Genomic DNA, 12,042 nt, shown 5'->3' on the forward strand with positions numbered 1-12,042 from the left:
TCATCTGGCGTTGTGCAAAGGTGGGCATATGAAGCGTAGATCAACTTCAAAAGAGACGTTCCGAAAAATGAGTATGTCCAAATGCTCAAGATCTGAGAGCAATGAAAGTCGAGGGTCATCCCAGCCTTGCAAATCTGATGTCTTGTTTTTGACTGAGGAACATCACATATCCAAACTAAAGAGAAACCGCTCTGGCATGAGCTTGGACTTCCGATTTGGGTGGTTTGGATAAGCTCTTACCCGAATCACTTTAACAGTGCGAGCAGACCCTTGAAAGATATTTGAATCGGTGTGTCGCAGAAAGGAGCGGAGAAGATCATCAAAGAGATGGAGTCGAATCCACTTCTATACGGAGTAGTCTGTACGGAGTAGTGTGTCTGTCATATTCGTCATTGTGGAGGTCTGTCCCACGACCATGGAGTTTGGAAGTACGGTGAAGATAGATGGAGTGAATTCGTAAGTATACTGATTATTTTCATTTTTAACAAGTATATACTAAATTAATGCATCATATCATACCACGTCTCACAATCTGCACAGCAGTTTTAGAACACACAGAGGGTCCCGCTCCGATGATGCAAGCAATGAAAAAAAAAGTACGATCCCAGCGTAAGAGATAAGAGACACTTGCAATGCTGCCAATGCCAATGCCAAAGAAACAAGAAAAATACAAATATATCACAAAAAATACACTGCCAATGCCTACTCGGCCTTGGACTGGCTCCGTGCCGCCTCAACCGGAGCCTCGGGCATCTCTTCTTCGGCATCGAGGGCGTTCAGGTCGTCTTCCTGCGCATTCAGGTGGTGGAACACGGCGAAGAAGATGATACCGCATATGCAGGATGCACAGGCAAGACCGGTGAACATCCACATGACGGCGGGATCGAAGGCGGCGGGAGTAAGTGCTTCGGCGAGAGCGGAGCCGAACGCGTTCGTGAGGAGGTACATGGACTGCACGAAGGACTTCATGCTGGGCGGTGCCTTGGTGTATGCGTACTCGAGACCGGAGACAGAGGCGAAAATCTCAGACAGACCGATGAAGACGTAGGCCGGGGTTTGGATGGCGATGTGAACTCGGTTGCCTTGGGCTTCTCCGTTGACCTCGGAGGCCGCGCACAAAGGTTTGCCGTAGCATGGACCGGCGTCGTAGATCAGGTGCTGCACGATAGCGGCGTACATCATAGCAAGCGAGGCGACGACGAAGCCAAGGGCGATACGGGTGATCGGGCGGAAGGGGATCTTCAAACGGCGCATCAGGGGGTAGACGCAGGTTTCGAGAATGGGAATGAAAACGATGATGGAGATGGGGTCGAAGTTCTGCATCAGATCGTTGGGAATGCCGTGGCCATCCATTTGACCGGCTTGGGTGACGAAGTTGCCGGAGAATTGTCCGTAGACGACCCAGTAGATCGGGTAGAAGGCGAACACGCGGCAGGCGACCAAGGCGCGCTTCAGCTCGTCGATGAAGTGGTCGTCCCAGTGGACAGAGGACTCACCATTGTGTTCGGTCTGCCATGAGGGCTTGGGGGCATCCATGTTGCGGTTCTTCATCATCATCCAGACGGCACGGAAAGCATCCGTGATGATGGAGCCCTGGGGTGGGCGAACGACGTAGAACTTGCGGCCGAGAATGATCACCAGGGTACCGACCATGAACATACAGAGACAGAGAAGATAGGCTGGCCAGAAGTCGATGTACAACTCCATGTAGGGAGTAGCGAGCAGGGACAGCGAACCGAGGTTGATGCATCCGTAGAAGATCATGTAGATACGCTGAATTGTCAGGGCGGGGTCGATGACGACGCGCTCGCCCTTCTTGGTGGTGGTAATGGCCATCTTCTTGCGCTTGTACTGATCCGCAATCAAAGGAGCCACATTACTCTTGATTCCACCGGTACCCAGACCAATGATCAAGATGGCGACAATGAAACCGCCGATGCCTGAGCCGTGGTCCAGGGCAGTGGGAATGGAGGTGCAGACCAGGATGAGCAGGCCAATCATGTAGACAAAACAGAACAGCACAATGGTCTTGTACTTGCCAAGATACTGATCGGCAATGATGGCACCGACGATCGGGGTAACATAACACCAGAACTGGAAGAAGGTAGTGAGACCGGTTGCACCCTGGTGAGCCATACCGAGCGCACCACGTCCTTCGCTACCATCCCGAGGCCGCTGAACGTAGTTCTGGAACAGACCAGACATGCCGTAGTAGGTGAAACGCTCGCACAGCTCGACGACGGCCACCAACCAGGCGGAGAGAGGCAGGTTCTCTGCGACATGGCGCAAGGAAATCTTCTCCGAGAGTGTGGGTTCGCCGCCATCCGGGGTAGTCTGGTTTTCCTTGTCGAACTCGGCATCCATAGCCTTTTCATTCAGGACGACATGGTGGGTGACCTCTTCGGTGTCATAGGGTGGAGCTCTGAAGAGAGGGTTAGTTGCCCTTCATGAAATTGCCAGACACACAGATACATACGCAGAAGTCTCCATCTCACGGTCTGTGGACGACATGGCTACGAGACCAGATGATGCCTTCTCTTTCAAGAGGGCCTAGAAAAAAATCACAATCGGGAGTAGAGAAAGAGGCACAAAAAAAGGGCGTGATTAATACTATATATGCGATTTTGGTGCACTCGACAAATGAGGCCAAGTGGGACCGGAGGAGAGTCTTATCTCGAGAAAAGCAGGAAAAAGAAGAAAAAAGCAAATTGCACGCCATCCCCCATGCCCCCATGCCACTAAGGCTCATCTGAGAAGGTCGCATACGGGCCATTGTTCGCAGTTCGACCGTGGATGCGATCGGCATGTTTATCGTCCCACGGCGAATGGCTGAACTAGAGCAAGTCGACCCACGAGCATGCGAATGTAACCACACGGCAGAGACAGTGCACACGGAAACGAACAAGTCAAGCAATTAAAGGCCGAGCATAGGGTGGACTCTTGATTCAGGTTCGGATCAATCAGAGCAGCGAATGGTCTGGTCTTGCATTTGGCATCCTGGGGATTTCTAGAAGGGGTGAGGCCGAGTCCACTTTGTGTATTTTTTTCATCGAATCACGTTGAGATGTGCAGTCGGAGATTGCCGATGAGGTTGAAAATTTCCCAGTTGAGAACGGTTCCGGGATTTGCCACGAGGGCAAATTCTGGGATTTGTTTTCGCCTTCCCAATGCCATCAAACCGACAAATCAGTAAGGATATATTTGGAAATCCGATGGCGACTGCTAATATTGAACTGCATGGGCTGCATATTGGCAAGGCTTGAGTGCCTTCGACTCAGGACGGAAAACACATCCGCTTTCGGGATATGCGATGTCGAGCGCGGATTTCCTGATTGCGAGATCAATAAATCGCATTAATCACAATCACCAGATGATTGCCAATGTAACGTTGGGGCCTTTTTCCCCCTTCCCGTGGAGTTTCGTATGTCTCAAAGCTTCATACCCGCTTACCCCGGCATGCGTTTCCCCGTCAAGACAGCAATAGCCAATGCCGTTGAATACATTCCCAGCGAGGAGAGAAACCAGAACCCGCCGTTCCTATCATTCGGTCTGGTCTGGTCTGGTGTGGTCTCTGTTTTCCGGGGTAATTATTCTCTCGTAAGAGTTGCGTAGAAACATTGAAGGATGGTGGATCTGTGGTTTGTGCCCGGTGACTTGCCAAGACCTCAGCAGATAAGGGGGAAGATTTCAGTAAGTGTTGGTCATTCGTATGTGTGGTCTTCCTTGGAGGAATAGAGGTCATCTCATCATATGGACATTTTTTTGGAGGGAAAGGAAGGAAAAGAGAAAAGAGAGAGAATCAAAGACCACAACTGGGACATCGCTCATAATATAACACCAAGAAAACACCAAGAGTTATAGCACATGCTCTTTGGGCTCCGACTTCGCTTGCGGACAAAGATGAGCTTCATATCCACCAACAGGAGGGCTTATCACGACCATTCGGCATAATCTCCCAAGCCCTGGGGGATTCTAGCCGTTCGCCAAGCGACCAACGCCTTAAGAGAGAGTTCCACCAAGACCCAACCTATTGGCAATCCCGACACCGGCACGAATGCCTTTATAAATTCTGTTAACCTCAGTCTCGAAAGATTCTATGCGGTTGCTCGAGTTTATCGTCTGGACATTTATATCGTCTGGATGGCCACTCGACAGGGTTGAGTTGCGTGCTCTCCCAGTGGCGCACGCTTACTTGCCAAGCCCAAGTCGCTAAAGGGCTTTATCGCAATCCTCCACGCCCTATCTGATACCGTTGCGACCTTCCGATCGAACTATCTTAGACATGAGAACACCCCGACAACTTGCGATGTCGGCCCTCGACCAAGACCAGGGCTCTACGGAGTACGGAGGACCTACTCCGGGAACTTTGATATTGCGACACCACCAGCCACTCAGAGCATCTCAGTGGATCTCCATGACTTGCTGGATTGTATCCATATAGTGCTGGCCTCAGGGAACTATATTTGTGTTGAGAATATCCATGAATCGAAGAAATATGAAGGTCGTATCTTGAGGTACGGAGTACTGTTTCTGGGTATTCCTGCTAGGGGATTCTACTAACCCCAGCAGGAACTTGCAAGGAAATGTATCAATAAAGAACATTGTGCTGATCATGGATTTTTCGGAAGCAGCTTGCTTACCTCTATAAATAACTTTTTCCTATTGGCTAGCCTATACGAGGTGATATTCTGCTAGCAATGAGACGCGTTCTCTGCCCTGGTGTTCGACTCTACTGTAAGTTCGGATAAGGAAGGAAACAAAGCAGGCAACTTACTAGCATCTTTACCATTTCACTGTCCTTAAATGGCTGATAGTAACAGGAGTTTATAGTGTTAATGGATAGAACATCCATCTCCACGACATGAGGTCAATCCCTAGTCTAGATCCACAGCCATATATTAGACTCTAAGATACGGAATATACACCACAATCTGAATAGTCAGTTATTCTCCCTTCCAACATAACTTTGAAGGCACTTTTTCTCTCTTCTTCGGCCCCGGATACTGAGCCAGGACATATCCCATACTCCAGACTCTCAATCGTGGGATCATTCTAGTTGCAATTCCCACTAGTACTATTGGTTCCTTTTGCAAATGCACCCTAATCCCGCATGTAGATCCTCGGCCCGATGCCCAGTTCACTCAGTCGTTAACGGTTCGGTCATTTCAATAGGTATTCTGTACGTTTCTTGGTTAATAATACCAGAGCTAACTTCTAAGCCTTACTAGCTAATAAAGATAGTATTCACTCACTACTATAGTCTATAGATATAAATTATAATCTATGAGAGAAAACTAATTCTGTATCCACCTATCCGCGTCGCGTTGTGTCGCGTTGTGTCGCGTCGCGTCGCGAGATAACCGCATCTTTACTATTCATCAGTCTATTCTTACTCCTTTCTTCACTCGTACAGTCGCACTATCACCATGAACTCAATTGGGGAATTCTTTACCTATAACCCCACTTATCAGTTCTGGATCTGCAAGACCTGTGAATATGCCGTGGATGCTAAAACCATTGTCGGCCATCTAACCAATAAGCACCGACAACACCCTTCTGCCCGTACATTGGCACAGCGGACGGCAATTTGTGCTGAAGCCGTCAACGTTGGAAGGAACTTCAATACCAATCCTTTTGTCCCGCCATCCCCTGACTCCCGGCCGATCCCCGGATTACCGGTCTACCGTGGTAACTGCTGTCAAGTCGAAAACTGTCAATTTACGTGTCGCAGCGTAAGAACGATGCAAAAACATCGCAGGCAGGTTCATCACATCTCTATCGCTGCCGCTGCCAGCGGAAGGCCAAGAATCAAGCGGGAAGAAGACTCATCAATAAACCCGAACGGTCACCCTGTGTACTGCCAGCGATTAACTCCAAGTGGGAACTTCAGTTCCTTCTTTATCGTTACGCCAGATCCAGCAGAGGTTATGCCAGATCCAGCAGAGGTTATGCCAGATCCAGCAGAGGTTCCGCCAGATCCAGCAGAGGTTCCGCCAGATCCAGCAGAGCTATTAAGCGTCCAGATACAAGAGGGTGGTGCCGAAGACCGGAGTTGTCGCAAGGGCAAGGAGCGAGCTGTTGCTCCATCTGACGATAGCGATGATAGCGGTGCTGACCCTGACGACGGCGAAGAGCACCTTCCGGAGACGCCTCGGGAATCCGTGCAGAAACGTGCGGCTCCTGCGACTCCCGTGGCGGCAGGCAAGCCGTCGAAAAAGCCGAAGAAGTCGGCGAGTGGAAAAGAGGTTCCGATTCCTCCTTCTGGAGAGTGGGCAAAGCCTCGTTCTGGACCGGAGTATGACGCTTCGATATACCAGACTCCTCTCGACTGGCCCATGGTGTACAAACTGAACGATGAGGAGTGTGCACTGGATGTCTTCGAGCGGCTTCGGTCTGTGCGTCGTCGTGTGAATGACGACCATAGGCGTATGCGTGCCGGGATGATCGCTCGCGGCTGGTGGGCTCCGTCTAACGACACCGACGCCGAAAGCAGTGATGATGAGGATGCTGATTCCGTGGATTTCCTGAACACCCTGGTCTGATGGGTGCGGGATCTTTCTGGGTTTCTGTATGGGCCGATTGCCCTTCTCGTTTGTTTTATGATGTCCTGTCCCTTCTAGGCAGGTCCTTCCGCTCCCATAAGGAGTGGGTAATGCGATTCCGGTAGATTCATCAATTTTGCGCATTCATGCGTTGTTGAATCTTCTTGGAGCAAGTGAGAGAGATGAAGGATAGATTCTCTACAGTGATCGAGGTCTAGCTAGTTAGCTAGTTGCGCTGGCAACGTCTCGGTCGCATAAGACGATGACGACTTCTTTCCAGTTGTTTAGAGAGCTTCAGCCCTCTCCAACTAGCCATATAGGTTGTCGAAGTAGTAACAGTCTACGAGGTTAGTTGTCTTAGCCAGTAGACCTTCATGGTTTATCAGCCAGGGGGTCCACTCGGGACCTTTAATGCCACTGAGCGAGTCGAGACACTTTTCGATCTCGGAGATGCGATCCCATGACAGTTCACAGTTCTTTCGCAGTAGGGTATTGTTATCCCAGATGGTTCGGAAGCTGGATATCATGCTAGTCCAGTCTATTAGTCTGATGATTTATCTACTCCACACTCTCAAAGACCAATTGTCCATCTCCCCTCCTTCTCTTTGCTACCATTGTTATTCATCGCCTATAGGACCTCCCAGCGTTTGGTGGATAACCTCTTGAGAGGGTAACAACCTATAGCGAGATAATATGTAGAAATTGAATCAGGATATACCTATAATCCCTATAGAGAGCCAATTGCCTGTCTTGAATGTCACAAGTATACAGCCTCGTCGCTCAAAAAAGACTTGGATCGCATCATAGTTGAGTGACAAATTTTTAGATAAGTATAGGATTTACACAAGGATATAATGTGTTCTGCCTTGTGTTCTGCCTTGTGTTCTGCTTTGTAACCATCTTCTACTATCTGACAAATGGTTGATTTTAGTTCAAGCTGCCCGAGCAATCTTTCACTACATGCAATCTTTGGCCTTCTTCAACAGCCTACTTTGTGGTGGCCTTTGCCATTGAAAACAATATTGTCCCTTTTCCAGTGCAACCTGTCTCGAACGCCCACCCGTCTGCCAAATAACTTCCCCTTCCTTTGTCCAACCCATCTCAAAGGGCACGCTATAGTCTGGAGGGGTTGGGAGACTCGGCCAAGTAAGCCGCTTAGGTGCATTGAGATATCGTTCCATGGCTCGGTCGGTTCTCGTTGCTACCCATTCATTCAGAAACTTGCGGAACTTTGACACGTCGGAGTCTAGTTGGCGGTGACAAGTCCATTCAATAGTCTGCACCATATCTATGTTTCGATCCCAGTAAGGAATGCTCGTAAAATGTGTGTCGTTTGTGATGATTTCGTAAAGTGTGAACACAACACTAGACACATCGTCTCGACCATCTAGTATGTAATCCTCTCTATTGGCGGCCCAATCAAAATCGAAGAGAAGAAGCTTGTCTGTTTCGGGGTCGACAAGCAAATTTCGAGGCGCAATATCTTGATGCATGATCCCTAATTCTAGGTTCAGGAAATCCACCACTTGGGTAAGTTGTTCTAGCCATTCAAATCGGAAAGGCCTTTTCGGGTCGGCATTTGCTAGCGATCCACCTGGGATGTACTTTGTTGCGAATCCAATCACTCGAGACTCAACGTCTTCGAGAACGACGCGATCGAACGGTACTATATTGGGATGTGGTGGCAGTTTGCTGACCAGGTGGATCTCCTTCCACGACATTTCTAGTCTTCGAGGCATGCCCAAGGGATTGAATTTGAATGCGACCTTCTGACCATCGTACGATGAGAGATCGACGCCTGGTCCAAGCCGATCGAGCTCTTGAAGTTGAGAGAAGTAGACTGTAGAGCAATCTGCGAGTGACGGACAGAGCGAGAAGGGAATATATCCAATAAAGACTGTAGCATCCTCTTCCGGATCTGTCGAGACTCCAGTAAGAAGCCCGTCATCGTCGACTGTGATTGCACTAACTTCCGGCGAAAGGTAATCGGCGAATTGCGCAAGAACTGGGTTCTCAACGTCTTCATCAGGTGGGAAGAGCTTAGCAGTTCCTTTGACTTTGATCATTCGTAGCTGATCCCAATCCCAGACGTTGCAGTGGGTTTCGGTTGTGGGTCTTTCCCGTGGGCCAAAATAGCCCTGGCCCCCTGAGTAAAACCTGTCTTCGGGTCTAATCATGACGAGGATATTAATGAGAAGATATTCGTGTGCTGGTATGTATGAGTCCCTCAACAGTGTCCTGCGAGAGGATCGTGTAAATGCGGTGTAAATCCGCAGAACATGGTCGAAGCCCTGCACCCCTGAGCATCCCTGCAGCATACAACATAGTACTAAAGTGTCTTTGGCCATGCATTCCAAGAAGTGCGATTAGAAGCCCTAAAAGACCTTCGACTCGCGACGCTGGTCAGATGAGACAAGAAACAAAGACCTGCGCGACGAGGGCCAAACACTTACGCCGCTGCTAACTACATCTACTGATATAGACCTCTCAGCATGTGCCATCCAAAACCAGCAGCTCTACTCAAGGGCTTGATCTCGCGAAACCCGACCTAGCACGCAACACCAAAAGTTGAATGCATCCATGAACAGGTCATATTTGTATAGAATAATGTAGGGAAAATACCATAATACTGGCACGACCTCGACCTTAATCATGGCATAAGCCTCGTAAAATGTGTTTGGTAGAGTAAGATACAAGTCGCAAGCAATCAGTTCGTCCCTGCAGAACTATGCAGCGGGGCCGGCATAAAGGGGGGGACCTCGGTCCCTATGTGAATCATCCCCAGTTTCCAGCACCGCACATCGAGTCGAGTCAATTCCCCTCGATTCGTGTCGTCCGTAATCGTGAAATCTGCGCATCGCCATCCGTCCCCTGTTTTTCGTTTTTCATCCTCGTCTGCACAACACCGTCTCAGCCAGCTCCCTTAAACGGTGTACTTGGCCTTCGCGCGCGTGCTGCCGCTGTGTGCACTGTCGGTGTGGCCGGAGAACTCCACCACATCCGCCAAGTTGAGCCGCAGCACGTCCTTGAACCGCTGGCCAATTGCTTCGAGAATCTCCTTGCCCTGCGCCTGTGTGCGGGTGTGCTTATCTCCCTGGATGCTCTTGCCGACTGTGCGTGTCCATAGACCGACACGGTAGAAGCCCTTGCGCACATTCACAACTACTCCCATCACTTCGTTGTCATCGTCATTCTCGAGGGTCTCGCCGATCGCGGCCAGCTGCGCGTGCAGCCAGAGTTCGTCAATAGGAACGGAGCGCTTGTCCTTGAACTGGTATGACCACTTTCCACCGTGCTTGTTTTGGGGGTCCTCCCACTCGGGTCGTACGCCCTTCTTGAAGAGGTGGTAATCGGCCTTGAGGCCAAGTTCGGAGGTCGGCGTGATGTTGTTCTAATAGCGCTCGAGGTTAGTGTTATCGTCGATCGAGGGAGACGTCCGGTTGGACATACATAGATGCCCCAGAATTCTTCAACGGAGCTGAAAGTGACCACCTCCTTGAGCAGGTCGTTCCAGTTGTCGCCCTAGGTTCCATTGGTAAGCATGCTGACGTCGATATATCCGACTGGTGTCTCCTACTTTGCCACTGGGGGGCTTGGTGAACCACAGAGTCCATTCGTGCATAAGAGGGTGCTTCACGTTGAAGTCATCGGGGTTGTGGAAGACGGTAACGGCATCACCAGTCTGAGTCTCGGTGACAGGGGCGGAGTTCTCATCGGCCACAGCGGGAGTACCGTTTTCTGCGACGGCAGCCATGGTGAATGGATGTGGAGGGGAAGACGATCGAGTTCGGAAAGTCGGAGGGGCGAGAATTTCAAGGAAAGCGCAAATCAGAGCTTTTCACACAAAGAAGGTAAGAGGAATCCAAGCCTGGATCTATTTAGCAGTAATAGTCTGCTCCAGGCAGTGTGAGATGAGAGTGGAGGTGGGCGACAATTGACTGCAAAGAGTGGAAGTTTTGAAGTTCGAGCCACAAAAACTTGCCTTGCCTCTTTGGGTTCTTCCGTAACATAATCAATATCACACCCAACTAGTTATCCGATCTTCACTTTGCTCTTATTTTGTCTTCAAATCATTTTGATTGATTTGTGATTCATTTGAATATTTTGATTCTCATTTATACTGTCCAGGATTCTACATGGCCGAAAATTGAAGAATAAAATTCCCGAACACGATGCCTAAAGACCGAATAACCCAACCAAAAATCCTTCGTATTGGAGCGCCGACGTGAAAAGCAGAAAGCCGACAATAAAAAAATCAAGGGTATCTCAAATTATGCCTCGGAATTATAATTCCTCCCCGCTGTTCATCAAGCTAAGGAGGCAGTTCCACCCTGTTTAGTTGTTAGTGACTGCAGCCAGGAGCATAATCAGCAACACCTCGAAGCAAATTACTCACCCAAACTGACAACGTTGACAAAGAGCAAGCGCAGCTCTAGCGGAATAAATGTGAAGTTGACGCCCTGTACAAATGGCCAGACCATCAGGTTGGCCTTGTAGGCGGGAACAAAGGCAGTCTTCAACCTTTCCACAGGATCAGCGCCTTCCATGATAGCCATCGAGGATAGGAAACATGTGAGCTGGGTGGGGGCAAAGAAGACTTGGTCGGCGGCAACACGAGCGGCGGTGGTGGACGCAGTGCCTTTGAGAACGACATGACGCTGGAGGATGCCAAACCAGGTAGTGGCAACCGGACCGAAGACAGCTGAAAAGGCACGGATCAGCAATGTACAAGACACTTGAGACATATAGACATACCTCCACCGTATAGAGCCATTCGCCCAGTACGAGCGAAGTCGTGCTCTTGGAGACCTTTTCGGTCAACAGCTTGTTGTGCTAGAACATCCCCGCTACCGAATAGGAACTGTTGTAACAAGAGTCAGGAGCTGGCTCAGGGGAAGGAGAAAGGAGAGAATCATACAGCACTGGTGATGCTTGCGGTGAGGATAGGCCGCTTTGCCAACTTAGACTGGTACCTGGTTGAATGTTATGAGCTGCGATTGAAGGAGATGAGTAAGAGAGACTTACCAGCGTAGCATAACTGCGATTGGATGGCTATAAGGAACAAAACAAGCAGAGAAGGATGCAAAAAAAGAACAAAAAGCAGACGAAAGATGCTGAAATACTATTGAACTGGGGGCAACTGGGGGAACAATCTTGAAATTGCGGAGTCCCTGTCGCATTGCCCAAATAGGAAATGCATCCGCCTGCACCAAATTTTGTGACGTAGCAGTGAGAATAACAACATTGCGGGACTCGATTGGTATGAAAAACACGATATATTTCTAAATATTGCTATAGCCAATGACCTCAGCATCACTATTAAACCAATCTATCCCTCATTCTACATGATCAATGCCTCTCTACAACAACGGCGATCAATCCATTTACTTCTGGGCCCCGTCAGGTGACACCGCCCTGGAAACCTTAAGTGCACGTGCCACATTCCCGATCGGGAGTTTAGGGCATAGGGTCCCCACTAGGGCTGCCCGCTCGCTTAGCC

The 12,042-nt window shown here is 49.6% G+C and overlaps 5 protein-coding genes across 5 annotated transcripts; 1 reads left to right on the forward strand and 4 right to left on the reverse strand.

The window, feature by feature from the left end:
* Positions 1–702: 702 nt before the first annotated feature.
* Positions 703–2,511, reverse strand: N7518_005743 (peptide MFS transporter; the record flags this gene model as incomplete). The annotated part of the gene is made up of 2 exons (XM_057186670.1): positions 703–2,422; positions 2,477–2,511. 2 exons carry the CDS (start codon positions 2,509–2,511, stop codon positions 703–705), a joined length of 1,755 nt encoding a protein of 584 aa, XP_057043440.1.
* A 2,915-nt stretch (positions 2,512–5,426) lies between these two features.
* On the forward strand, positions 5,427–6,542 carry N7518_005744 (uncharacterized protein; the record flags this gene model as incomplete). Its single annotated transcript, XM_057186671.1, has 1 exon — positions 5,427–6,542. One exon carries the CDS (start codon positions 5,427–5,429, stop codon positions 6,540–6,542), a length of 1,116 nt encoding a protein of 371 aa, XP_057043441.1.
* A 956-nt stretch (positions 6,543–7,498) lies between these two features.
* N7518_005745 (uncharacterized protein) lies at positions 7,499–8,719 on the reverse strand (the record flags this gene model as incomplete). Its single annotated transcript, XM_057186672.1, has 1 exon — positions 7,499–8,719. The coding sequence occupies one exon, from the start codon at positions 8,717–8,719 to the stop codon at positions 7,499–7,501; it is 1,221 nt and encodes a 406-aa protein (XP_057043442.1).
* A 746-nt stretch (positions 8,720–9,465) lies between these two features.
* Positions 9,466–10,296, reverse strand: N7518_005746 (eukaryotic translation initiation factor 4E; the record flags this gene model as incomplete). The annotated part of the gene is made up of 3 exons (XM_057186673.1): positions 9,466–9,933; positions 9,993–10,064; positions 10,120–10,296. 3 exons carry the CDS (start codon positions 10,294–10,296, stop codon positions 9,466–9,468), a joined length of 717 nt encoding a protein of 238 aa, XP_057043443.1.
* Positions 10,297–10,826: 530 nt separating this feature from the next.
* On the reverse strand, positions 10,827–11,578 carry N7518_005747 (Mpv17/PMP22 family protein; the record flags this gene model as incomplete). Its single annotated transcript, XM_057186674.1, has 5 exons — positions 10,827–10,873; positions 10,939–11,244; positions 11,298–11,403; positions 11,461–11,515; positions 11,568–11,578. 5 exons carry the CDS (start codon positions 11,576–11,578, stop codon positions 10,827–10,829), a joined length of 525 nt encoding a protein of 174 aa, XP_057043444.1.
* Between the last annotated feature and the right edge of the window lie 464 nt (positions 11,579–12,042).

Source organism: Penicillium psychrosexuale (genome assembly GCF_028828465.1).
Source record: "Penicillium psychrosexuale strain IBT 29551 chromosome Unknown utg000003l, whole genome shotgun sequence".
NCBI classification, from domain to species: domain Eukaryota; kingdom Fungi; phylum Ascomycota; class Eurotiomycetes; order Eurotiales; family Aspergillaceae; genus Penicillium; species Penicillium psychrosexuale.